At 48.0% G+C, this 26,818-nt stretch overlaps 2 protein-coding genes across 4 annotated transcripts in view; one reads left to right on the top strand and one right to left on the bottom strand.

Moving 5' to 3' along the window:
• The window catches only part of SEPT2 (septin 2), a 52,256-nt gene extending 29,941 nt beyond the window's left edge, over positions 1-22,315 (bottom strand). For 2 of the 3 annotated variants that reach the window (XM_027876105.1, XM_027876104.1), the window contains exons 1-7: positions 21,909-22,010; positions 8,026-8,054; positions 7,268-7,388; positions 3,618-3,704; positions 2,658-2,781; positions 1,690-1,824; positions 1,381-1,498 (exon numbers count right to left, since the gene is read on the bottom strand). In XM_027876105.1, coding sequence (XP_027731906.1) covers positions 1,381-1,498; positions 1,690-1,824; positions 2,658-2,781; positions 3,618-3,704; positions 7,268-7,388; positions 8,026-8,034 — 594 coding nt within the window. In that variant the 5' untranslated portion in view covers positions 8,035-8,054; positions 21,909-22,010. Of the gene's footprint in view, positions 1-1,380; positions 1,499-1,689; positions 1,825-2,657; positions 2,782-3,617; positions 3,705-7,267; positions 7,389-8,025; positions 8,055-21,908; positions 22,011-22,292 lie in introns of those variants that run through there. The other variant, XM_027876106.1, reaches the window with a different exon arrangement.
• HDLBP (high density lipoprotein binding protein) overlaps positions 22,280-26,818 on the top strand; it is an 86,714-nt gene continuing 82,175 nt past the window's right edge. Inside the window, exon 1 of the mRNA XM_027876102.1 lies at positions 22,280-22,371. The gene's annotated coding sequence lies outside the window, so the exon portion shown is untranslated. The remainder of the gene's footprint in view (positions 22,372-26,818) is intronic.

Genomic DNA, 26,818 nt, shown 5'->3' with positions numbered 1-26,818 from the left:
CACAGTGGCCAAGCAGATGGACGGCAGCGGGGAGACTTGGGGAAGGCAGATGCACGAGCAGACTATTGCAACGATCCAGACGTGAGGTAAGAAGGGCCTGCACCAGGTTGGCAGCAGGGTCAGAGAAGAAAAGGGTTCAAATGCCACCAGACATTGGTAGGCGATCACGGGATCTTTCAGAGTCTGTTTCCTCATTTGTAAAATGAGACGATTTCCACTACCCTAGGGTTAGGTCTGTAAAACATTTAAATGCTATATAAACAGGAGTTGTTATTGTTCTTAAATTTCTGCTGATTATTTTAGTCTTTTGAAATATTTTCTGGGTCTCGATTCTGTTATCTAATCCAGATGTCAAACTCTTGTGCCAAGAGAACTGCCCAACCAGATTAAAATGTAAAATATTCAACAAAACAAATAAAATACAACACAGATCACGTTAATTTGTGACTTTCTAAGTCACCACAATCCATTTCTCTTTGAGCACAGCTATCAGTTAACAATGATGGGGCTCTTTACATGTATCATCCCCCAACAACTCTGCTATCACTACTCCATTTTACAGAAGAGGAAAATGAGACTGAGGGAGATGAACTGATTTGCCCGGGAAGCCCCAGTGAGTTCATGTCTGAGGCAGGATCTGAACTCAGGTTGCCTTCAAACTTGCTGAGCCTTCAAACTTTTCTCCCCAAAGACAAGCCACCCCAACGCCCTTGGGCTCCAGCTTCTACAGGGGTCTCTGCTGGCATGGTGACCCTCCCCCCATGCCTCAGTCTATGACACAATCAAAAGAAGGAAGGAATGCTGAGTTTCACCTGGTTTAGAAAGGGAAGGGGAGGCCACCAGGATCCATCTAGAAATCCCAAGTGATCACAAACCATCTGTTCAAATGGTTCTAGAAATCTGCCAAGGCACAAAGTCAAGCTTAATTGGTGACACTTTCCAGACTCTAATTCTCCTTCATTTTTGAAAATGGAGGTAATACCACTTTCCTCTCTTGGCTGCTCCGACACTCCTCCCTGACCCTGGGCTTCCCATGCAGCCTCAGTGCCCCGCTCTCCCCTCTCCAGTCTGCACACGACTCTGCTGGAGGCGAGGACGAGCCACAGAGGAGCCCGGCTGCCCTCTTTTCCTTAAGACTTCTTTGAGCACACACAACAAAGTCCTTAGCATTCTTCACAAGTCCCTGTCTATTCTTCAGATAATATTCTCAGGGCCCATGCCCTTTTTTTGGGTGGTCTGGAGAAAGTACTGAAAGGTCTCCTTCTGTTAACAACAGCCAACCCCCCAAGTCTGGCTGTAAAGACAACGAAGCACAGTGTCTTTCCGGCTGAGCCTCGATTCTCGGAGACAAATAGAAGAGCCAAGCAAATGCAGACTCACCCTCTTCTTCAGCCGTTCTCTCTCCTTCAGGGTCAGAGTGTCAGCTTTGGCAATCACAGGCACAATATTCACTTTATTGTGTATCGCTTTCATAAACTCCACATCTAAAGGTTTGAGTCTGAAAAAAGCACAAGGGTCATAGCAGTTATTTTAAAGAACCCAGGCCCACAGTTTTTCAAATTTACTACAATCCTCAGGAGGGAAGACACCTACAGCAACTCTTTTCAAATCTAAAGGAACAGCATTGGGGCCACCTGATCCAAGGACCGCACTCAACACAGAGGCTTACAGAGCACAAGAAGCACCTACCCGTGTCCAAAAGGTGAAATAAAGTAGAAGCAGCAATGGACACGGTTATCTATGATGTGCCGTCGGTTCAAGCCGCTTTCATCATGCAGATACCGTTCAAACTGCTCATCAATGTAGGAGATGATCGTCTTGAAACTAAGAACAACACAGAGACTTTACAAAGTGCGCCTGTCCCCCACGGCACCCCGCCCCACTTAGCAAACAAACTAGGCTATCCACAAGTTGGAGCATGCTGTGCTTCAGAAAACGTCACAAACCATGGCTGAGTTTCCTAAAAAACCTGTAAAAATCTATTTAATTCAATGTAGCAGCAACAACTCTGAGCTGACCACTTCATGCCTTCTTTCCCTTCACAACATTTCAAGTAGGTTATAGGTTAAAATAGGTTTCTATAATAAGGCTAGACTGAAAATGGTTCTTTTGGTGGGAGTTAGGGAATGCCGCCTGGGGAGAAGGGAAGGCTTCAGGGAGCATGGATTTTTTGAAAGGCCCCAGCACAGTTACAAAGGGAAGAGCAGGCACTTGTACATCAAGAGCCTTTCTACACTGGGAATGCCTCAGCAAACTGGAAACGTCTCTGAGAGGCTCATGCCAGTCTACCCTGGGTGCCATGAACAGCTGTTGGCCACACTTGTGTCCCCAGGAGGCTCTCAGCTTATTACATTCTCAGAAAAAATGGATGGTAAGTGTCGTGTAAGACCACTTCAAACAAATGTCCCTGTTTATTTGATGCTCCTTGAGCTCAGAGAGTTAAAATCTTTTAACGTCCTAAATATAGACACCTCAGCATTTTGTGCCATTACCAAAGTCAGGAATCGTTCATTAATGATAACGAATAAAAATAACTTAGATTTTTGTTTTCAGTCACTGAGCTTCAGGCTGTCCTGTAGATCCTGTGAATGAGGATGGTGGGGAACCTGGCAAAGGCCCAGGGAGCCCATCCCACGGCAGGTAGCCACGGCACATACCAGTCACGGCAGTTAATCGCATCCCCATAGCCTGGTGTGTCAACAACAGTAAGACGGAGCTTGACCCCTCTCTCTTCAATCTCCACTGTGGACGCCTCAATCTGCACTGTCCTTTCTATTTTCTCTAGAAAAGAACACATTTCAGGAGGAGGATTAAATGATGATCAGCATTTCTATAAACACGTGTGTGAGCACAGGGGGAATGGGCTAGAGATGGCAGGATACGGGCAGAAGGCAGAAATGCTACTTGAGTTAGTGAAGGGACAAGAAGAACCAGGACTGATTTGCTGTCTATAAAGGTAAAAAACCCCAAGTTCTACCAACAGTGTGAGGGTTTAACTTCTAAAACACTGTCAAACACAGACTGAGCTGGAAGGCTGCTTAGAGGTCTACCTCATTTTGTATATAATGAAAGAGGCCCAAAAGAGGGTGCCCTGACCAAGGTCACCGATGGAGAAGGGTAAGCATCTTGTAAGCGCCTCTGATGTGCCAGGCCCAGCGCCAAGCACTTTACAAATATCACCTCACTTGATTCCCACAATTCTGTGAGGTGGGTGCTCTTATTTTCCCCATTTAACAGATGAAGAACCCGAGGCAGACAGCAGTTAAGTGACTTGCCCTGTGTCACACAGCTAGTCAGTGTCTGAGGCTGGATTTGAACTCCAGCCTTTCTGATTCCAAGCTCAGGCTTCGTCCACTGCACTACCAGCTACGTACGAGGGGGTAAGCAGCAGCACCAGGGTCTGACCACACACCCACAAATCCTCTCAGGGTCATGAGGCTACAGTCTTCAGGAGCAGCCACACAACCTCAGACACCCATCCTTGGTCTCCAAACTCAGTCTGATGCCAGCAATGTGGCGCCTGAGCCCTGACCGTGAGAAGGCAGGAAGGGCGCCAAGTCAGAACACCATCGCTCACACAGACTCACACCTAAGACAGTGGAGGAACTTTTGTTTACCTGCTGCTCCGGGAATGACCCTTTCTGGGTACAAGTCAGTCAAGAACAGGCTATTGATGAGAGTAGATTTTCCCAATCCGGATTCCCCTAGAAAAGAAGCACATGAACGCTCAGGATTGCAAACACGAGGCATAAGTCACCTCTTCATCCATACACAAAATGCTGGTCTCGGCTCATTTCCAGAACAGACCACAAACGGAAATCTTCAGCTGCGATTTTCAGGAAGACTTTAATGACATCCAGTATAATGATGCCATCAGTATTCAAATACACAACAGCTTTGCAGAGCTCAAACGAGAGCTTAAGCGAGGGCCCTGCTGTCACCACTTGAGCAGAATGTGTCAGGGGCGGGACGTGAGCCAAGGTTTTCTTGAGCTCAGCCCTCTAGCCACGATGCCCACATTGTTACAGGACAGAATACTTATCAGAAGAGAGCGAGGAAAGAGCTCTGGAGCATGAAAGCAAGCGCACATGGGAGGACACAGTGCAGAGGGTCCAGAAACCAGGAAGGGGATGGAGAAATGGTGGTCACTGTGGGAGAAGACCAGGACAGAATAATGGGACTGAAGCTTTAGGAGGGGTGAAGAGCACAGAAGGGGTGGCCTTTCTCATGCTTATATGAAGGCAAAAACTATGTCTGAAGAGGCCACTGGAGGTCGTGGAGACAGCAGCTTTAGGGAAGGGGCATACTGAGAAGTCAGACCTCTTCTTAAGGGAGTTAAGAAATGAATAGACAGGGATGAAGCAGAGGCAGAGGACAAAGCAGAGCAAGGGGAAAATCAGTATAGGACAACGGGTGCAGGCACAGCGGTGCGGACGAAGAGGCCTTTTAAAGATCAAGGAGAGCTGAGAGGGAACAGGGGATCAAGCAAGAGTCTGGAGTCTGGAGCCTAGAGCCGGTGGGGACGGCTAAAGACATCAATCAATGAGTTTGCAGATCCCGGGTCAAGACTGAAGGGAGGGAAGTGAAGTGGAAGGAGGGAGGATGGAGCAGGACAGAAGGAAGGGAAAAAGGGGAGAGCAGGAAACGGAATAATCAAGTACAATTTTGAAGCTCCACATCTCGGAATGAGGACAGCTTTGAGAGACAGCAAAGGGTCAGATTTGATCATCCTCTGAGGGTGCGCTGAAGCCGAGCAGAGACAGAAGAGACTGAAAAGAGGCCCAAGGTGGGAGAACTTCATAAGGTGAAGAGTGAAATCACCGGGGATAACAGCACTTTAGGGATGTGGAGATGCACGGCCAGGTACCGCAGTCACGGGGCAGAGTGAGAATCTTCAGGAAACTGGACAAAAGATGACAAGCAGATGGGATCAATTTCAAAGAAGGAAAAACTGAACGACATGAACAAAGATGGGGAAGTGGCCACATAGGAAGTATGGCGATGTCCCCTCCCGGCCCCGGGGGTTGGTTGGTGGGGAAAGGGGCAAGCCAAGAAAAGGGGTGGGAAGCAGGTGAGGGGCACCTGAAGGGGTGTGGTACACTCGGGAGAAAGCCAGGGTAGTGCTAAGAGGTAGAGAAGACTGACAGAGTAACAGCCACACCTGGCTTAAATGCCAAATCTACTGGATCACCGGGAGGTACTAGGGAATCAGTACGTCCTGAATGATAACAAGACCATCGCTGGGCGAGTATGACCAACCACACTACTCCTATCTTCTCTTTCCATTTTCTAGGGCTGCAAATCACGTTCAAAGGCCAGGACACGAAGCTAATTCCTAATGCCCAGAGCAGCACTCTCTCTCCCACCCAACAGACCGCCAGCGCCGACTCAGCCTGGAGCCGTCTGGGGCATTCATGACTCCCACCAGAGTCTTAGGACAAGGATAAACTTGGACTTTGCAGCCCATCTTGAGCTAATCCCAGGGTCAAATTAAGTTTAAGCAACTTCCTATGAAAGAGCACTGGGCAACAGAAGAAAATAAGGTTGCAGAGAGATTGTCCCAAAAGCTCAAGATGCCATCTTGGTTTTCTCCCGTGTGCTTATCTCACTGTTCCCCTCCACACCCCTTTCTCTTTGGGCGCCCATAGGTCCTGTGTCCTTTCCTGCAGCTGGCCAGGAGGGGTTCATGCTACTATCCTCCCTCCCAAGGACAGAACGCTGATGCTGACTGAGCTCACTAATACAGACGTCTTCCATTCCAAAGGTTCCCTCGAGGTCACAGGGCTACCCTAGAGACTGCAATCCCCTATGGTCAGGACAGAGTAGGGAAACCCATCTTATGGCCATAACCTCTAGAGACGGGAGGTAAGGCCTTCTTCGCTAAATACAGATTACCACATAGAGAACAGAAAGCAGCCCCCAGCTATTTCAGGGCTAGAACTCAAGCTTAATTCTTTATAGGGTCATGCTAGCAATAGGCCAATTCTACCACAGGTGATCACTAATATTTCATCCTTGAATTGACTGAGAACACACACAGATGCAAACACTGACAATCACACCTGGAGTGTACAGATAATTTGGTCAAGAACCTCATACACTTACCACTATTTGTCTTAGGACCCGAGGACCACTAAAGTGCAGTGATAATTTCCCTAATATCCTACATAGTAAAGAACAAGGCAAAATAAAAATAAATCACTTATTCCACCTCTTCTTTCCTTGTCTCCCTGAATCTCCTGTTCTAGGTTCATCAGCATGTTCTTACTAAGCCTCCAGCTAACAACCTGCCTGACTTAAAGACTCTCTGGGCCCTGGTTTAGTATCTTTTGTAAAGTGCACTTCAAGTTTTCTGTGCCTACTTTCTAGTTTGGAACTGATGGGCCTCTTTTTTTTTCCCTGACCGTGCTGTCTCTGCTCTCTTCCCTTCGGCGTGACCTGGAAGTCATCAGGCTGGCTGGTTGGTTCTAGTTTTATCCATGCACTGTGATTCCATACCTATTTTCCCGGTGTCATGAACAAGATCTGACATCCATCTGGTGCCTGAAGGGTCACCAAGCGCTCTGCTCAGAGCACTATGCTTGGTACAGCCCTGCAAGGCCCTGCAGGGGTTAATGACCACCTGGGGATTCAGGTGAAATGTCTTGCTCAGGGTCACATGGCGGTGCCACAGGGTAGATCCTGCTGAATTTTAAGTCAAGCTCCTCCAGGTTTCCAATGGCTATTATTAACTTGCTCCACTAGACCAGGGAGGCTGAATCTGGATCTAGATGATTATTCAGGCCATGTGTGATAAAAATCCCTTCTATTTAAGAAGCGGTTGTTTGATCTTACTGTGATTACTCATTATCAACAAGCTCCAAAAACTTTCCTATCAATATCCGACCATTACTGAGAATTTGGGGGGGGGGGGGGGGAGTGCACAGACAGAAAATTGGAGATTCTAGGTCTGCAGTAACATCAGCTCAACAACGGATGAGACAACAGGTCTATGGTCATGCTTGATTTTAGCACACAAAACTCACTAGAATTTACTCTTTCTCAAGTCCAACTGATCAGAGCTGTTTAACTTAAATCATAATGCCCATAACGCCATGTCTGGTTTCCTCCTCCTTCTCTAGGAGCTAAGATGTTAATAGTTTTCTTCCCTCTCAAGATCCGATTTCCATTTTTGATACTATGATTCTGGAAGAGAGTCTCAGGCTGATAGCTCCGAACTAATTTCATTAAATTTCAGGACACAGGAGGCCTCAAATTGATTTCTTACCAACCACCATCAGTGTGAACTCAAAACCTTTTTTCACAGATTTTCGGTGGACTTGATTGGGAAGATTTGCAAATCCAACATAGCCAGGAGTTTCTGGATTTGTAAACTGAGCAGGCTGTTGCTGAAACAAAATCCAAAATATTATGAGTAATATTTGTTAGTAATAATACTAGTATTTATGTTATATATTATAGTAACATTAATTAAATTTCAATTAATGAATCAGGACAACAAAACTATAACAAGTACAAAATTAGCAAACATAATTTTTTCCCTTTTCTTTTTAAACTGTTATCTTTTTAAAAATCCTTTATAAACTACCAAAACCAGCACAAAGGACAACCGAGGAAAAAACCTTTGGGTGGTAGAGGGTGTATAGGTAATGAGGGATACTTTCTAATATTAATGCATATATACTAACAAGCAGTATACAACATACATATTATCATGCTATATTATACCACATAACAATATATAATTAATATGCTAATTAAGTCATATATATAGATATATATAAGCATGTATTTTGAGGTTATAGGTTTTATAGGGATGTCATTAGTGAACAGAAACACACAGCCATGATTTCAAATCTTGCTTTGGGGGCAAAACGTCTTCTCTTGGTTCATTACAAGACCTCACTTGCTTAGTGCATACGGCAAGGGAGTGCTGGATTGAGAGTCACAAACATATGCATAATGGGAAAACTTGGAATTTATTTGAACACTTAAACCATAATGTATGTGAAAATAATCTCTTACCTTAGACATCTTCAGTGAAGTTCAGTTACCTGTAACAAGAGTTTTAATTTATTACCATCTGGATTACAAGAAAGGGCTACTAAGACATTACTTTTCACATAAATTCTGGACTGAATTAAGGCAGTGTAATATAGCAGAAATACCACAGGTTTTGGATTCAGAAGAATCAATTCTGAATTCTCGAGATAACACTTAGTAGAGTTCTGAGATCCCAGGGAAACTCACTGAACTCCTCTGAGGCTGTTTTCTCAGGTTCAGAAAATGGGAATTTTCACTATCCTACCTCTTAGAGCTAAGAAAATCAGTTTGGAACTATAAAAGAAGTATCAAATACTTTAGTTCTTCTTAAAATTTTTAAAGTTATTTATATTTTAATATTCTTTCAAAAATGTTTTTGAGTTCCAAATTCTCTCCCTCCATCTCCCCCCAGAAGTCAAGCAACATATCAGTTATACATGTGAAACCATTCAAAACATTTCCATGTTAGCCACACTGCCAAAATAAATAAGTGAAAGTGGAAAAAGAAATTACACTTCAGCCCGCACTGAGAGTTCCTCAGTTACCTCTCCAGAGGCAGACAGCATTTTTCATCATGAGTTCTTTGAATTATCTCGGATCATTGTCTTGATCAGAGTAGCCAAATTTTTCAGTTATCATCGTATAACATTGCTGTTGCTGCAGACAACATTCCCCTGGTTTTGCCTACTTCACTTTGCATCAGTTCACATGTCTTCCCAGGTTTTTCTGAAATCGTCCTGCTTGTCATTTCTTACAGCCGAATAGCACAATCACACACCACAACTTGTTCAGCCATTCCCCAAATGATGGGTATCCCCTCAATTTCCAATTCTTTGCCACTACAAAAAGAGCTGCTATATTTGTACATATTGGTACTTTTTTCTTTCTTTGTTCTCTTTGGGATACAGACCTAATGATAGTGTTACTGGGTTAAAGGGTATGCATAAAATTTATAGCCCTACGGGAATAGGCCCATATTGTTCTACAGAATGGTTGGATCAGTTCACAACTCCACCAACAGTGCATTAGTGTCTTCCTATGTTCCCACATTCCCTCCAGCATCTGTCATGTCAGTCAATCTGATATAGGTTTGAGGTGGTACCTTGAAGTTGTTTGCATTTCTCTAATTGTAGGTGATTTAGAGCATTTTTTTCATATGACTATTGACAGCTGTAATTTCTTCTTCTGAAAGCTGCCTTTCATATCCTTTGACAATTTTTAATTGGGAATGGCTCTTATTTTTATAAACTTGATTGATTTCCTTATATAGTTGAGAAATGAAGTCTTTATCAGAGAAACTTGCTGGACAAATTTTTGTCTATGGTATCTTTTTAGCAAAATGCAGTTTCCCTGATTATCTCTTTTATTTAGGTCTGTTTTTGCTTTTGTTTTGTCTGAGATCAAGATTGGTACCCCTGCCTTTTTTATTTCAGCTGAAGTAGGAGAGATTCTGCTCCAGCCCCTTATTTTAACTCTGTTGGATTCTGGTTTCTAATCCATTTTGTTATTCACTTCTATTTTACGGGTGAGTTCATCCCATTCACAGCTATGATTATTGTGTATTTCCTTTTACCCTTTTTTTCTGTTTATCCTTCTCTTTCACTCTTTATCCTATCCTTTCTCACAAGTCTGTTTTGCTTTTGACCACTGCCTCCCTAGATCCACTTTCCCTTTTATCACCCAACGCCTTTGTTTTATCCCCTAACCCTCCTTGTTCCCTGTTGGGTAAGATACAGTTCTATACCCAATTGAGAGGGGGTGTGTGTGTGTGTGTATATGTGTGTGTGTGTGTGTGTGTGTGTGTGTTCTCTTCACTTCTTGGCTCCTTCATCAAGACAAAACATTGCTTTAATCAATTTCTATTACCTGTATAATCTAGTGTCCTTGCTCGGAACACCTCAGCCGATCAGTCAACAAGCACTGATTAAGTACCCACTATGTCCAAGGCACAGTGCTAGGTGCTAGAGTACAAAGTCCAAATTATGAAAAAATCTTTACAAAGAACACTGAATGGGGGGGGCAACAAGCATGTAACTAAATACATCCTGCATAAAAATTAAGTGAATAAATGCAAATATAAATAGTTGAGGACAAAGGGTTCCAGCAGTTGGGGGAATCGGGAAAGACAATGCACAAGATGGTGCCAGAGCTGTGTCTTAAAGGAGAGCCGGGTTTGGTGAGGGAGGAGGACCAGACCTGTGGGATGGCTCAAAGACAGAGAAGGATACTTTAGATGGTAGGAATGTCCAACGAGACTGGAAAGGTAGGCTGGGGTCAGGTTAAAAGCTAAAGAGAGGAGTTTATATTTGATCCTAGAGGCAATATAAAATCTCTGGAGCTGAGTAAGCAGGGGAAGGTCACGGTCATATCTATGCATACAAAAAATTACCCTGACAGCAATATAGAAGATGAATTTAAGTGGTAAGAGACTTGAGGCAGGGAGACCAATTAAGAGGCTAGTGCCATAATTTAGGTGAGAGGTAACTAGGGCCTGGGCTAAACGGTAGCCATGTGGGTGGAGAGAAAGAGAAAGATCTGGCAACTGACTGGACATGTGGGGTGAGAGAGACTGAAGAGACCAGGATAATGCCGAGCCTGGGAGACAAAGGATAGTGGAGCTTTCAATAGAAATTGTGGCAGTCTGGAAGGGGAAGAGGGAGAGAAGATTGAGTTCAGTTTTAGAAATGTTGAGTTTGAGATACCTACAGAATATCGAGTCTGAAATGCCCCATAGGTAACTGGGGAGCTGAGAGACTGACGTTTAGGGAGGAGCCCAGGACTAGAGATCTGAAGATCCGTAGTTAAAGTCATGGGAGCTGATTAAGTTACTCTAGGAAACATCTGCAATGGCCATATGGCACCCAGATTCCAGTAGGGAACAAGAAAAGGACAGGCAATCAAATCTATTCACAATCTTTATCCACTCTTAGGTCTGTGGATCCTGCTCTAGGCATAAAAGATGACAGCGAAACAGAAAGGACTGAAATGACCACTGAAAAACCAGAGTGTTAGAAAATGACTTCTGGAATGTCTGGAATTCTGAATACACCTTTTAGAAAGCTCTGAAGCTTCTGGGCAGTATGAGTCAGAAGAAAACAGTACAGTCTCCATATAATAATCTATACCACCTAAAGATGGCCCCTTTCTTACTGGACCTGATCACTTGAGGTCACAAGAGCAAGAGGTGTGATAAAGCTCGCCACTGGTGCCTACCCTTCATTCCATCCTCTTTAGAGAGACTGCATGGGGAACCTGTTTTGTCAAAGTGCCTGCTGGACATGAAATCTTTTCTTGTTCTACCCTCTTTGGGGTTGGTGCCTTGGACAATCTGCTCACAACCCCCAATCAGTGTCTGTGTCCAATGCCTGTTGACCTCCTTAGCAGGCAGCTGGGTGGCACAGAGGATCCAGAGATGGATATTCCTGGGACAGGAAGACCTGAGTTCAAATCGTACCTCTGACTTTTACTAGCTGTGTGACCCTGGGCAAGCCACTTATCTTCTCTTAGGCTTCTTAGAACAGCCTCTACCTAACAGGGTTGTTGTGAGTTTAAAGTGCTGTATAAATGTGAGCTCTTACGGGGAGAAATAATGAGGAAAAGGAGAAGCCCTTTAAGTAAAGCAGCTCAGCCCTGAAAACAGCAGATACAGCGATAACAACAATTTCACAGATATTTGACTGCCCTAAGATAAGCCTGAAAAAAGTCCAGACAACATGGGCCACAGCCAATGCTTTACACACTTGCCAAGTGGAGGGAAATGGTGGCCAAGGGCAGCACTTGCTCACTGGTCAGAATATAAACTTACTTGTGAAACCTCAGGCAGCAGGATGGACAATGATGGGCCCGGTGGTCTCATGAGGCAGAAAGAAGCAGCAGAGCTTGACAGTGTTTCAGGACATTCAACAACAGATCACACCTTTATCACTCTGGAGTAAGACCCAGCTTGTTATTACAAGAGTCCTTGAAAGATGATGGAAAAATGACCCTACCACTCAATGACAACAAAGGTGCTCACCAGTAACATGGAGGAGGTTCAGAGCAGAGTCCAGAGATCCTCCAGATGCTTTTGTCCACTGACACTCAAGAGTATAGCCTAACTACCCTCTTGGAAAAGCTAAGTGTAAGTAGATAAATGTTTACTATCCAGATTACGACATGCATTTGGATGGACAAATTGGACTCAAAATTAAAAAGGAAGAAAGCAAGTTGGATTACCTCTGGGAAACTGTCTAGTTCCTTTAACGATTCCAATCTGCCTATGGAAACAAAGCCCCACTTTTTTTAATGCCAACATTTTGCTGCTGGTGTTTGGCATGATATACAACAGTCTCCAAAGAATTAAAAAAATGTACTTTGAATAGAGGACAACGGAGAGGTGCATAAAGGTCATGAACAGCCTGCAAAATCTAACTGAGAAGCTTTGAAGGACAGTAACAAAATCAAGGAACTACACAGGAAAAGAAGATGGACTGGTCATGTGGTAAGAGATGACAGGCAGACAACCAGAGGGCTCTGGCAATGAGAAGAAATCGAGGAACATCTCTAGTATGCTGGGGTGGATTTCCTGTGACAAAGTCATGGGAGGATTTGGACAAGAGTTGCTCAAGATGGTCTGGCATGGAAGGGAATAAATATTTATACAGCCATCTACTATGTTTGTGCTAGGCACCATGCCAAGCACTTTTTACAAATATTATCTTACTTGATCTTCACAACAGCCCTGTGAGTTGGGTGCTATTAGTAACTCCATTTTACAGTCGAGAAAATCAAGGCTAACAGAGGTTAAGTGACTTGCCCAGGGTCACACAGCTAGTGTCTGAGGTCAGCTTTGAACTCAGATCTTCCTTCCAGCCTCCATGCTCATCCCCAATCAAAGAGATCACTGATTCAGATGAGTAAACAGGAGACTGATACATAGTAGGAAGTGTTACCTGAACTAGGAAGTGTTACCTGAACTGACTTGTTTTAAAATGCCAATTACTCTGGAAGTTTCTAGGCACTTTGGAATCTAAATATGTGTGATTACCAATGATATTTGCTTCAAGCAGCAGTACTATAAACAGACCAAAGAGGGAAGAGGCGGAAGCACATTCCTCGCTCAGTCAATAAGCATTCGAAGTGCTAAGTGCCAGACACTGCTAAGACACAGGGAGACAGACACCAGCAGAGACCGCTCCTGCTCTAAGGGTGCTTATATTCGATCAGGGGAAGATAATAACACACACACCAGGGGGATGAGGACGGAGAACAAAGGATGGCTCGTCTGGGGCATTCCTCAGGAAGGAAGGTTCTGGGAAGAACTCACCTGTGGGAGAAGAGGGTCACAAGATGGAGAGGGAAAGCAGCTAAGGCCAGGAGCCAAGCTGGCAGGATGGAAGATGAGGTTCGGGCCCTTCCCAGTCAGAACAGCGGAAGAGGGGCATTTCAGAACGAAATAATCTTTACAGGCAATAATCTGCTTTTGGTTCATCAAGAGAATTCCCTTAGGAAGTAAGCTCCTTGTCCTACAGGAGAGGGCAGAAACAGGAGCAGTGAGGAGTGGACGCTGAAGAAGCCAAATTTAGACTTGACAGAGGGGGACATTTCCTAAGGGTCAGAGGAGGGGTTTTCAGCCTGAGGCTGCCCCCCCCCTTTTAATATTGTGATAACTGTGTGTATTTCAACCCAATTGGTTTCCTTTGTGTTTTAAAAACATCATTCCGGGGAGGCAGGGCCAAGATGGCACAGAGCTGGGAAGCTGAGCAGTGAGCTCCTACAATCAGACCTAGAAGATGCCCAGAGAGGCTGCGGTAAGTACCTTGTCCAGACCAACGTGGGGTAGAGGAACACACAGGGAAGTCTAGGGCCAGAAACAGGCTACGTGAATCACTCCGTCATCCAGGAAGAGGCTCTGCACAAGGGCAGGAAAAGGTCTCAGACATTGCAGTAAGGACAATGGCCACCCAGCAGTTTTGTGGCCTGCCCCATCCCGGGCTGAAGAGTGAGGGCAGAGCAAGAAGGGGACCTACACACAGGCACAGTATTCCCAGGCAGGGAAGGAGGAAGCTCAGAAACCAGCAACAGCAGCAGTTGTGGCAGGTGGGTGGGCAGACAGGCATGGCTCAGACTCCAAGAGCACAGCAGGGCTTCCAAAGTTTAACCCAGTTTGCAGAAGAATCGCTCGGGCAGGAATCCCTGTCCAAAGGCAAGCCTACAGTTGGGCTGCTCTAAGCCAGCAGCAGCATCTTCTCACGTTCAGCCCCAAACCCGGGTCAGGAACTCAGAGAGCTCAGATCTGGAGGCAGCAATCCGACTCTGCCCTGGATGGGAGCACGAAACACTAGCCTGGCCCTGAGACCCCACAGAAGCAACACTCAATACACCAAAAAAACAGCACCAGGAGGCAGCCCAGATGTTCCCTCCACAGGTGCTGCAAAGCAAAGCCCTGACATCAAGTCCAGAGTGAGGAAGAAGGCTAAAAGAATGGGCAAACAAGGCAGGAACCTCACCACAAGGAGCTCAGAACTAATGTGACAGGGACCCTCCAGACACAGATGGAGAAGAGGAGAATGACCCCAGAACACCTACGAGCAAAACCTCAGACCAAAGCACAGCTCAGGCACAAACGCAGAGTATGTGGGAGGGATGAGGCAACACTGGGAAAGAGTTAAGAATGTTTTTTATAAACGGAATGAGGGCACCTGAGGAAAAACTGGCAATGAGATCAACAGGTGACACAAGAGAGACAAAACCTGGCTCAGCAACAAACTCCCTGAAAACGTGAAGGAGCCAAATGAACGGGACGCCATGAAACACCATGGAACGACTGAAGGAAATGTCGGGTACGTCAGTGCAAAAACAACGGATGAGGAGAAAACATTTAATAACAATGGATTCTCTGGAGCCCATGGCTCATAGGAGCCTAAACATCGTGTTTCCAAAAATCTTCAAAGAAAACTACCCGAATCTCTCAGAGCCAGAAGGCAAAGTGGAAAGAGGAAGAAGCTGTGAGCTCCTGAAAGGCAGCACCGTAGGAGAACTGGCAGCTACCCCTATAAACAACAGCGAGGCTGGAATATGACATTCCACAAGGCAAAGGACATGGGCGTAGAGCCAAGAATAACTGACCCTACAAAACTAAGCACAATGCTGAGGGGAAAAAAAAGGACTTTTAGCAAAATAGAGAACTTCCAAGCATTCTGGAAGAAAAGTCCAGAGCTGTGGAAAAACTTAAAGTTCATACACAGGAGAGTAAAGAGAAACATAAAAAAGAAAACATGAATGGACAATAATAAAGGACTAGAGGACAAACTGCTTATGTTCAAACATGGGGAAACGATGCCATCCTCCCATTTCTCTATCATCATCAGGGTCGACAGAGGAAGCCTAGTCAGAAAAGGCCTGGGAGTGGTTCTGTTATGACACGATCTTAAGAGGCGAATGGAGAAAGAGAGGTAGAGGAATACATTGGGGAAGGGAAAGGAAGATTAGGGGAAATTATCTCACATCAGGAAGCACAAGTAGACATCTATATAGACAAGGAGGAAGGGGATGTGTGGCTAATCTTTCAACCTCACTTTCATCTGAACTGGTCAAAAGAAGGAAGAATGCACACACAGAGCTGGGTACAGAAATACATTTTACTGGACAGTGAAATAGAAGGGAAAGGGGAGAAGTGAATTGGGAGAATTAAGGGAGGGATTACTTATAAGTAAAACAAATTCTAAGGATCTACAGAAACATTTATAGCTCTTTCTGAGGTGACAAAGAACGGAAATCTGATGGAGTGGCCCACAAACTGGGGAATGACTAAACAAGTTATGGTATATAAATGAGATGAAATACTATTGCTCTGAACTCTTTGCAGTGCTAAAGACCAACCAGGATTCCAGAGGACCAATGATGAAATACACTATTCACCTCCTGACAGAGGAGAAGGATTCAGAATGAAGAATGAGAAAAAGATTTTTAGGCCACAGTCAATTTGATTGATTATACATGTATTGTGTGTGTGTGTTTAAGGCAGGGTGGGGGCGGTGGGAGAGGGGGTAGCTTGGGCTCAAACAAGAAGGTGGATCCCAGCTGATTAAAACAACTCTGAAAATTTGGGAATTCTGATCAACACAATGACAACCAAATACAAGTCCTGACGACTCAGGATAAAATCTGCTGCCACCTCCTGACAGAGAGGTGATAAGACTCATGGCACAGATTAAGAAATACACACACACACACACACACACTATAATCATGGCCAATGTGGAAATTTGTTTTGCTTGACTATACATGCTTATAAAAGGAGTTTTGTTTTTCTTGTTTTCTCAATGGGAGAGGGAAGGCTGATCTTGTAAAATTTAATTTAAAAACAAAAACCACCACACATTATTTGGAGAAGGGGTCCATGCCTATCTCCAGTGGTTTTGGGTTTCTCCCAGTGAAAATCTTCAAAGACTGGATAATGACTTTTGAAATGCTATAGAGGATTCTTATTCAGATGTGTTGGGTTGGTGGTTTTCTGGGGTCCCTTTCAATTTTGATACCCCCCCCCTTTTTGTTACCTCCAACATTTTACTTGTTTTTCTTATGAAAACAACAAAAAGAAGTGCATAAGTGAACTGCTGGGCCCTTCCTCTTGTCCCCACCCAGTTCAAAATGCTTAGATTTCTTAATGGCCAGCACCCTTTTTGCTCTGGGGTTGGCCTCAAAACACTCGAGCCTCAGCACAATTTTCTTTGTGGTCTTAGGAAGGAAGGAAATTTGGCTTTGACCACCACAGTGGCTCTGCTTCTGAGCACAGGCGAGGGGAGGAATCCTTGCCCTCCTGTTCTCTGTCCCTTTTCGGGGGCTGCTACTTCTTGCAGTGAGTTGGGAGTGTTTGGGGGCCAGTCACCAGATGGGCAGCTGCGCTGGGAGCACCGAAGGAGGCCTAATCTCACTTGCCATCTCCGTTTTCCTGACAGTGTCTTGCACACAGCATTTTGGTTCCTCTATTCATTTATCATAGTCTAATGTGCTTCCCATTTCATTTGTGCGCACTTCCCCTTGATCAGATCCTAGGGTCCCGGGGACGGTCTCGTTTCCCTTTGGACCCCACTGGTGCAGAGCACATAGTTGCAGCTCATCTGTCCCCTAAGCAAAGCTCGAAGAAAGGTCGCACCTTTCGAGCAGCTAGGACTCACAGGCACTCCCCACCACCTCTTTCCCACTCCCATCAGCGGAACGCTCCCTGTGCAGATATCCTAATGCTCTGCTCTCGTCCCTTTTGCTCACTGAGTAACACGCAACGCCTTGCCAGTGTTTGCTCTTTCCCGCCACTGGGCTCCAACTTCATCTCCGGCCAACCACCCAGCTTCACCTGCTCCCCAGGCTAGGCACACCACTAGTGACTGTGCCCTAATTCACGTCCTCTCCTCTTCTTCGTCTGTGCCACCTCTCCAAGCTGGCAAGAGCTTCAGAGGCGTCTCATCCAGCGGGCCCTGGAAGAAGCCTTTCTAAAGCATTCCTCACACGTAGTGATCCTGCCTCTGCTGGAAGATTCCGCTACTGTCACCCTGAGGGCCCAGCAGAACAGGTCTGGGAGTCCTTCTACTAAGTGACCTTTCTGGGCTTCACGGCTTTCCAGGCATACACAACCTCATCCACGATCCGTGACAATTGTTCTCCTGCCCTCTCTAGGTTTTCTCATTCCCAACTCCTCCAACGGAGCCTCTGATGGCATGTTAACCATCCCTCTTGACATGCTTGTGACTCTTCTGGCCGCAGTCCAGCCTGTTGGTGACTGTCGTAGAACATGGTGCTGAAGGAGTATGGAGTCCCGCAGATGTGGTCGGAGTAGGGCTCTCACGGTACATCAAGGATTGAATCAGGGTCTCTGGCTGTCATATCACACTGTGGAACCACAGTGAGCTCGCCACAAACTGGACCTCTCTGAACTTTTTTTCACAAGCACTCTTGTCTCACTATGCTCCACTCACCCTGGATTTCTGAAATCTTTTTTCATAATTAGGTGCACAACTCTACATTTCCCCTTACTGAATTTAATCTGCTTTTTATTCCATCCCTTCTCTGAATGCAGTCACCTGAAGACTGGACTAACAGGCCATTCAAATTATCAGTAAAAATTCTGAAAAGCACAAGGCCACAGAGATCATGAGAGACCCCTCTCTCCCCAAGATGCTACAGATCTAATGACGACAACCTTCCTAAACCACTCATTCAACCGGCTCTCGGCTCATCTCAGACACATCATCATCTAATCCCTGTTTTATTCGTAAATGAGAAACTTTGTAAGAGACTTCACCGATCTAAATGTACGTGTGCACCTCAATGGGTTATGCTAGCAGCCCTGTCACAAGGTCAGCCTGGCAGGACTGAGTCTCCATGAAGCCACACTGACCACATCACATACCAGCTCCGCCTGGCAAAACCGCACCCTCCTTCAAGTTGCAGCTTTGGAGCCAGCAGAAAAACATTCTTCTGTACCTGTTCATAGCACTCTGGATATCTCCTTTTCATTTATCACATTCTGTATTTCATATTACAGCTATTTTTGTACAAGTTTCAACTACCTCATAGATTATAATCTCATTGGATTTGAGATTGTGGCTTGATTTCACCTTTGCACATCAGTGTCTTGCACACAATAGGGCCCTTAATACATTTGCTGAACTTAAATCAGTCATTACAGGGCAGTCTGGAGTGATTTTAGTACGGGGGCAAACACCTTATCACAAGCCAAGAGGGACCTCTCTGTATTGTGGGAAGATCCAAAAAGGTCTTGGAAGGCCTCAAGCTCCTGCCTCACAAGGCTGGTGAGAGAACCAAAGGAGCTAATCTATGCAACGCCCTTTGCAAAGCACACGTGCTATATAAAGGAAAGCTACTTCTAACATTACTAGAAGGGGGAATAAGCACCTTCCCCCCAACATTATCTCCATTTTAGGGCTGGTATATTCATTCCCAGGAGAATGGAACTTGAAGTGACTGGGCACCTATACAGCCCCCTTCTGATTTCTCAGATCTGCCCTCAAGGCTGTCGGGCACCCCTTACCCTAACTTTCCAACCCAAAGAGGCCCAGAACACACAGAACAGTACTGGGCTCCAATGTTTAGTATTATATGCCATATACCTGACTATTCAATACTCCACACTGGCATAAAAATCCCAGGCCTTTGACACCTGTGAGTAGTAGCTGTTTCTTCTTCTGTTGTCTTCATGATCTGTGACAGGGAAAAAACCCCTGCTGACAAGTCAGTTTTTTATGGTCAGAAACAAGCTAAAGCTTTTGATAGCTGTTTCAATCCCAGAGCCTCTGAAAATTCTTAAAATCCAAAAATAAAAAAGCTTTGCAGTCTTAGTATTAGCAGAAAATGGGTCTTGTACCTTTTAATATAGAGAACTGAAGACAAATTTTAGTAAAACAAAAATCAAGATGTGGCATATTCCTTGATCCAGAAAGCTGGTGGCTGTGCTGCCGCCTACCCTCAGCACTGCGTCCAACTTTGGGGGTCACCCCACCCTATCCCATCCCCAAGTTCACTAGCTAGTTCGCAGCACTCCTCTTCAAACCACTTCTCAGCCTTATGGGGACTTCAACAGATGTGGTGGTGTCCCTTTGAACCCATGACCTCTGTCACAATCACAGATGGTTATAACCTTGATCTGACCACCACCAATAACTATTTTACCTTCGTATATTTAAAATCCACACATTCCTGTCCTTTCATCCCTCCCCTGTTCCTCAATCAAATGTTCCTACTTACTATGCAATGAATTCCCTTTCCACCTCATTCTGCTAATCAAGGCCATTACCCCTACCTCTGGCCTCACTTCTTGCCCCCTCCCCCCAAATCTTAATTCTCTGATTGACCAATCAGATATCCTCAGACCCCCTGCTTCCCTGACCTTTAGGCAGACATGTCTTTGCTGAATCCGATCCCTACATTATCCCTACACCTACTCTGAGACTACTCATTGACTGATGCAGTGCTGGTGGGGCTAAGTCCTGAAACAAAGCAGACTACGTCCACCACAAACTTCTGCTGTCCAATCTCAGACTTCATGGTTGCTGGCAATCCTCTTATTCTTCTTTGATTAACTGTCAATCACAATGAGATAATCTCATTTTTTTCCTCTTAGACTTTCTATCCTACCACTCACTGCCTGATTTAATTATCTCCAATTTATCTTCCCCATTAGCCTGTGAGCTTGGTAAGAGCAGGGACTGCCACAGTAGGTACTTAACAAATGTTCCCTGCTTCTTTTGTGAGGCTACCTCCCTAGTTCACCTGTTGCCTGGACTCAAGTAACAGCTTGTTCGTTGATCTTCCTACTCGTTTCTCCCTTCTCCAATCTACCCTCCGCAGAGGGTAGATGTTCCTAAAGCTCAGCTCTAAACCATGGTTAATCAGGAAGTAATCGATGGCTCCCTCTTGTCCCAAAGAGCAAATACAAATGTCCCTGGTTTGGTGACTCCAAGGTGATCTAGTGGAGATGCCTAGACCCTTCTTTGGTCTCTGACCGTAGAGGCTGCCTCAGCAAATCCATGGCTTTCTTCAAAATTCAGTTCAAGAGCCGACTCCTATGAAGGCAGGGCAGTCTTTTCATCCCGGTTACTAGTTCTTCCTTGGTGTTCTCATTAGCTCCCATGAATTCAATTATGACCTCTATGCCAATGACCCTCCAGTGTTATCTAGCCAGCACTAATCTCTACGGAATTCTAGTCTGGCAATACCGACTTCTAACCAGACATCCGTCTGTCTTGCTTCCAGTCTGGCCTTCACCGTCATCTTTTAAGGATTGAAAGGCTCACAGATTTAAAAAGCCAAGGGTCCTTCAAGGCCAGGAGTCCAATCCCCTCATTTTACAGATAAGGAAACCTCTGAATCACATTTGGGTTAGAAAGGGTAAGCAGGCAGCTACCTCTGCTGGTCTCCTTTAGATCTTCCAAGCTAGAAAGACCCGGAAAATTAGTTCCTGCCACCTAGATCCTTGGTTCTGTCAAATGGGTCACCACTAGAACAGCAGGTGGTACAGTGCACAGAGCACTGGGCCTGGATTTAGGAGGACTTATCTTCCTCAGTTCAAATCCAGCCTCAGACACTTAGCAGCTGGGTGACCCTGGGCAAGTCACTTCACCCCGTTTGCCTCAGTTTCCTCATCTGTAAAATGAGCTGGAGAAGGAAAGGACAAACCACTCCAGGAACTCCGCCCAGAAAACCCCCCACGGGGTCACGGACAGACGGGCACTGACCAGCAGCACCAGGAACAGAGAGCTCTTTGTGAAGACGGACCACAATGGAGATGTACTGGGGACGTCCCAAGCCAGCCTTTCTACGCGCTCCGGCCCGAGCGGCTCATAAGGGAAACCGAGGCCCGGGGGGCGTGGAGGGGCTGCCCGAGGCGCCTACTAAGTGCCGGGTGTGCTGCCCGGGGGCTTGCGCTGGGGGGGCGGGGGCGTGGTCTCCTCCGAGACCTCGGGGCCGCCAAAGCCCACGCGGGAGCCGAGGGACGCAGAAAGAAGAGCCTGCGGGGGCGGCTCCCACCCAAGACTCGGCGCCCGCAGGCCCCGGTCCAGCCACGGGGCGCTCAGCCCCGCCCCCACCGCCCCTGCTCTTTTCGGCCCAGAGCGACCCCCGGGACCCCTCCCCACTCGCGGGGGGGATCCCTCACCCAGGCCTCGAAGGGCCAAGAAAGAGAGGGGAGCGGCCGGAAGTCGCTCCCTGCCGCCCCTCCCCCTCCCCCTCCCCCGTCCGAGGGCCCCCTCCTCGCCTCCCGGACTACGGGGCAGGGTCGGGCCGCTGCTCCGGCCTCGCCCGCGGCCCCTCTGGCGACGGAGGAGGAGCCGGTGCGGACGTACCCCCGGCGGCCCGAGGGTCTCCCTTACCGCGCGGGATGAGGAGAACGAACGGCCGAGCGTACCACACGCACAGATGCCGAGAAACCGATCTGACCCAGCCCAGCTGTAGGCGCGAGCGCGCAGCCTCACGCACGCCCTGCGTACAGACGCACGCGCGCGAGCAGCCCGTCTCGGTCTAAGCTCCGCCCGTCGGCCCCTCCCTTCTCTCTCCCCCACCCCTGCCCCGTCCCCTTCACCTCCCTGGGTGAGCTAGATGGCCCAGTACGCAGGCGCGGCCCACGCCGTTTGCCTCCGCCTCTCCTCTCCCTCTCCGCTCTGCTTCCCGCCCCCCGCGCAGGCGCCGTGTCCCTCCCGAGGTGGCTGGCCATATAGAGGCTTGGGGGGGGTCAAGCGTAGCCTCTTCTCCTTTACCAAGATGGCGGCTCGCTCCTGTATCGACACAGCCTCCACCGTATGAGCTGGGTCTCCCTGCGCTGAGAGAGCAGAGAAGGTAATGTGAGGGGAGCGAAGGAGAGAGGAAACCGGAGCCTCCGCTCGGGGGTCCCTTAAGACTGCTCTCCGGAGGGGAAGGTGAAGGAGGAGAGGGGACGGCCAGATCGGGACGCCCTGGCTGGCTGCTGCCTCCTCCTCCAGGAACATGGCGGCAGCAGCGAGTCGGCTGAGCGCTCGGGGAGGGCGGGGGCACCGAGCGGGGCCGCTCTAGCCCCAGCTCCGGCGCGCTCTATGGCCGGCGGCCGGCTGCCATTGGCCCGGGCCGGTCACGTGGGAGCGACGGGGCCGCTCGGGCACCATAGAGTCGCCCTGGGTCGGTCCCAGGGGACGCAGGGGCGGACGAACAAGGCCCGAGGCCCGAGGCCCGGCCTGGCCAGGCCTGCTGCTCTGCCCTGCGCCACTCTGTGCGGCCCTGCCCTTCCCGGGACCGCGGATGCCCGTCCCCTTCTCCGGGAAGGCCTGCGGGCTCCGAGCCCTCCGCCCCTCCTGGCCTCAGTTTCCCCATCCGTGCATTGAGAGATCGGAGCGCGGCCAAGGGCCCTCGAGCTCCGGATGGGAAAACTGAGGCTAGAGCCGGCCAAGGTCACGCACTCGTCTGAATGTCTTTGAGCCCGGCTGAGGCCTGAACTCCTACTCGGGAGAGATCTGGCGCCGTGGGCGGGCACCTTCCCTATCATAGCCTCCGTGTCTTCATCCGGAAAATGGGGAGGTGGTTGTTTGGCTCCGAGCAGACGGCAGGCCACTTAGACGGGTGCCTGGTCGTGTGGGGCGGGGGCGTGCCCCCACGACGAGCCCCAGAGAATGCCCTGGGGGGGGTGTTCAGCGCAGCAGGGGGCGGAGCAGAGGAGAGCTGGGGAGCCCTGGACGGTGAGGGAGCTGCGGAGGGGCGTGCGGACAGCAGCCAGCTCTTCCTTTACCGTATTCTCTCCTTTGATCCTTAAAACAACCCGGAGATGGAGGCGCTGTTCTTACAGAGCAGGCAGGCTAAGAGAGCCCAGCTCACCCGGCTCCGGGCACCCTAGGTTCTGGTACCTGGTTGGGGGTGGAGTAGATTGGAGGCATATAATGTACGTTTTGTCCCCGATGTATGTAAAGGCTTTGGAGACCTTCGGGCTTTTACGGATGTCATTTGCTCTAGTGAATTGCAGAGGTGAGAGCACCTCTCTGCTCACGCCTTAATACCACGAAGTGGAGCCATTTAATGAATGTTCAGGTGGTGATCAGCTGCCTACCTTCCTCTAAATCAAACCCTGTCATTACCCCCCTCCCCCCCTTTTCTATTTCCTCATTAAAAATGTTCAGCTAACAAGCATTTATTCACTCTCCCTCCCAACTACCCACTTGTGATGAAAAAAAAAACAAAAGCCCCTGGCCCAGATTTCCTGCACCCACCCCTTCCTGCTGGTCTCGGTCTGTGCCACGAGTACCTCACCTTTCTGCCCAGGGGAGGTGGGTACAGCTTCGTCTGCAATTCCAGTGGTCTCTGGAGGTTGCCTTGGCTGTGGTGGTGTTCGAAGTCTTACCAAGTGCATCTTCCTAGGTTTCCATGAGTGAGCTGGCCTCGTCCCACCGGTGATTGACCAAAGCGTTGACTTGCTTCTCCATAGGCAGCTTGCCCCCCACTGGCTCGGTGCCAGCTTTGCTTTGCCCACTACAGGCCAGCAGCCTGAGCTCCAGCAATCCCCGGGCCTAGAGATGACAGGCTGGTGGGAGCTACCACGCCTTACTATGTCTTATAGGCTGTAAGATTGTGATCTGAATGTTCATTACGCAGTCATCCTTTTTTCACTCTGTGGGCACCCTATTAGTTTCCAGTTCTTTGTCATTATAAAAAGAGCTCCTGTAAACATTTTGGTAAATGTGGGTCTTTCCTCTTTCTTTGGTCTCTTTGAGGTATTGGCCTAGTAGTGGTCAGTTAGCAAGCATTTATTAAGCACTTCCCATGTGCTAGGCACTGTGTTCAACATGGGAATCCGTCAGTGAAGGTGTCTAGTGCCTTCACTGTGCTATGTGCAGGCTGAAGACAGCCCTTACTCTCAAGGAGTGTCCAGTCTGACATGCAAACAGATAGGTTCAAAGACAGCTCTATACAGGATGACTGGGAAATGATGAACAGGCAGAGGCACCAGAATTAGGGATTGGGAAAGGCTTCCTGTAAAGGAGGAGAGCTTAGGTGCTGCTTAAAGGAAGCCAAGGAAGTCAGTAGGCAGAATAGCCAGGAGGCCCATGTGCCCCCGTGGTGGGGAGGAGGGTGGTAGGAGAGGGGCCAGGTTATAAAGGGCTTTGTATTTGTTCCTGGAGGGAATATGGAGCCCCTCACTGAGTAGGTGGTGATCAGACTTTGGGGGCTGAGTGGAGGATGGACTGGAGTGGGAGGAGACTCCAGGCAGACCCTCCGCTCCCCCCAGCAGCTATTGTAGTCATCCAGGTAGGAGGTGATGAGGGGATGCACTTAGGGGGTGGCAGTGTTGGGGAGATGCTGCCCAGGTGAAGTCCACGGGCCTTGGCAACAACTGGAATGTTGGGGGTGGGGGATAGTGAGGAGTCCAGGATGACTCCTAGGTTGGGAGCCTGTTCCCTCTATCGTACCGGGGGGGGGGGGGGGGGTGTTGTTCAGAGGGAAAGAGAATGAACTCTGTTTTGGACGTGTTGAGTTTAAGGTGTCTGTGGGACATCCAGGCTGAGATGTCCAGTAGGCAGTTGGAGATGCAGGTTTGGAGGTCAACAGAAAGACTGGGGCAGGAGAGTTATGAGCATAAAGATGATACTTGAATCTGGGGAGCTGATGAGATCACCAAGCGAAGTAGTACAGACTTGGGAGAGAAGAGGGTGCGGGACAGAACCGCAGGGGCACCCGAGGTTAGAGGGTGTGATCTGGAGCGGTCAGAGGGTGGAGGAGAACCAGGAGAGAGCTCGAGGGGTGTCAGAGAGAAGAGAGTATGAAGAGGAGAGTGAACTGCAGCATTAAAAGCTGTGGAGGGGCCAAGGAGATGAGGACGGAGAAAAGGCCATTGAGTGTGGCAGCTAAAGAGCGCTGATAACTTTGGAGAGGTTTGGGGGGATGATGAGATTCTTGGAGGGCTCCCCACTCTGCAGTCAGAGGGAGGCATTCCTGGGACCTTCCAGGGAAAAGTTTCAAGAAGGACCATGAGGCGAGTGCAGAGACGGGCAGCCAGGGAGAAGTGAAGGTGGTGTCTGGGTCTGAGGACATGTGCATGGTGGTGATTGGGCGGCAGGGTGAGACCTTTGATTTTGAATGCCCGAGGTCTCGGCTTGCCTGAAGCCTGGACCAGCTGCCCTTGTGAGGCGAATTTGATCTCTGGTTTTCATTGAAAAGGCCTTCAGCTCCTGCTTTTCTGCCTCTTTATCTGGGTCATGTTAGATTTAGTTTGATCCTGAATTAGATGATTTTTTTCAGCGTATCCTTTGGAGCTTGGGTCTGTGGTTACATCCTGTAATATCAGTGTGCTCAATGGGAAGAGCCCTTGCCACGCTCTGACCTTTTACTGCCATGTTACTGAGCTTTTCCATCCCCCTTAAGGCCGGTGCCCTTCTCTTTGTTGGTGTTTATGTGTTGTCCCCTCCTGGGAAGGTGAGCTCCTCGAGGGCAGGGGCCCCTCGCTTTTGCCTCTTTGTCTCCCCAGCCCCCAGCACAGAGCCTGGTGCATACTAGGCTCCTATTAATGCTGGCTGACAGACTGGGGTCTGATTTGGCTTGGTCACTTGTGAGGTGAACACTCATCCTTCACGCTTCTGATTATTGAATACTTACTGTCCTTTAGCCGATCATTAATTTCTCTTTCGTAAAATACAGTGGAACTCGCGAGTGTTGTTTTACTGCACAATGACAAATCCAGGAGCCCTGTAATGGGGCCCTTCAGACACTGTGTTTTGGAATCATTTTCACAAAAGGTGGAGCCCACCAGGCGCTGCTCCTGGGCGTGATTTTCCCTGCTGCCCTTCGCAGAATGTCCGCTGCAGAATCCTGCAGGCAGATTTGCCACCTTGGATCAGATTCGATTGGTACACCCCGTTTTCAGATGATTTTTTTTACGGAGTTTAATAAGGTCTTACACATCAAAGCCCTATCTAGTTTCAGACAGGCTGCCAAATCTGTGTGTCCTCTCCTTTCTCTCTCTTCCCCCTCCCCCATCTCCTCTCAGTGTCACTCTATTTTTATGTCTCTCCCTTTCTCCCACTCTACCTTTATGTCTTTCTCTTTCTTCCTCTATCACTTTCCTGCCTCTCCTCCCCTCCCTCTGCCCCCTCCTTTTTCTCTCCTCCTCCCTCCCTCTTCCTATCTCCCCTTCCTCTCTCTTCCTCCCTCTTTCTCCTCTCCTCTGTCTTTCTGTCTCTCTTCCCCCCATCACTGTTCCCCCCCCAATACCATGTGACTAGTCTCAACAGAAAGGGCCTCTCTGAGACTCTTACCGCCCTTAAGATTT

The sequence above is a fragment of the Vombatus ursinus genome, unplaced genomic scaffold, assembly GCF_900497805.2.
Source record: "Vombatus ursinus unplaced genomic scaffold, bare-nosed wombat genome assembly UNPS02014810.1, whole genome shotgun sequence".
Lineage (NCBI taxonomy): Eukaryota > Metazoa > Chordata > Mammalia > Diprotodontia > Vombatidae > Vombatus > Vombatus ursinus.
The sequence above is the reverse complement of the archived record's forward strand: the minus strand, read 5'-3'. Positions and strand labels throughout refer to the sequence as shown.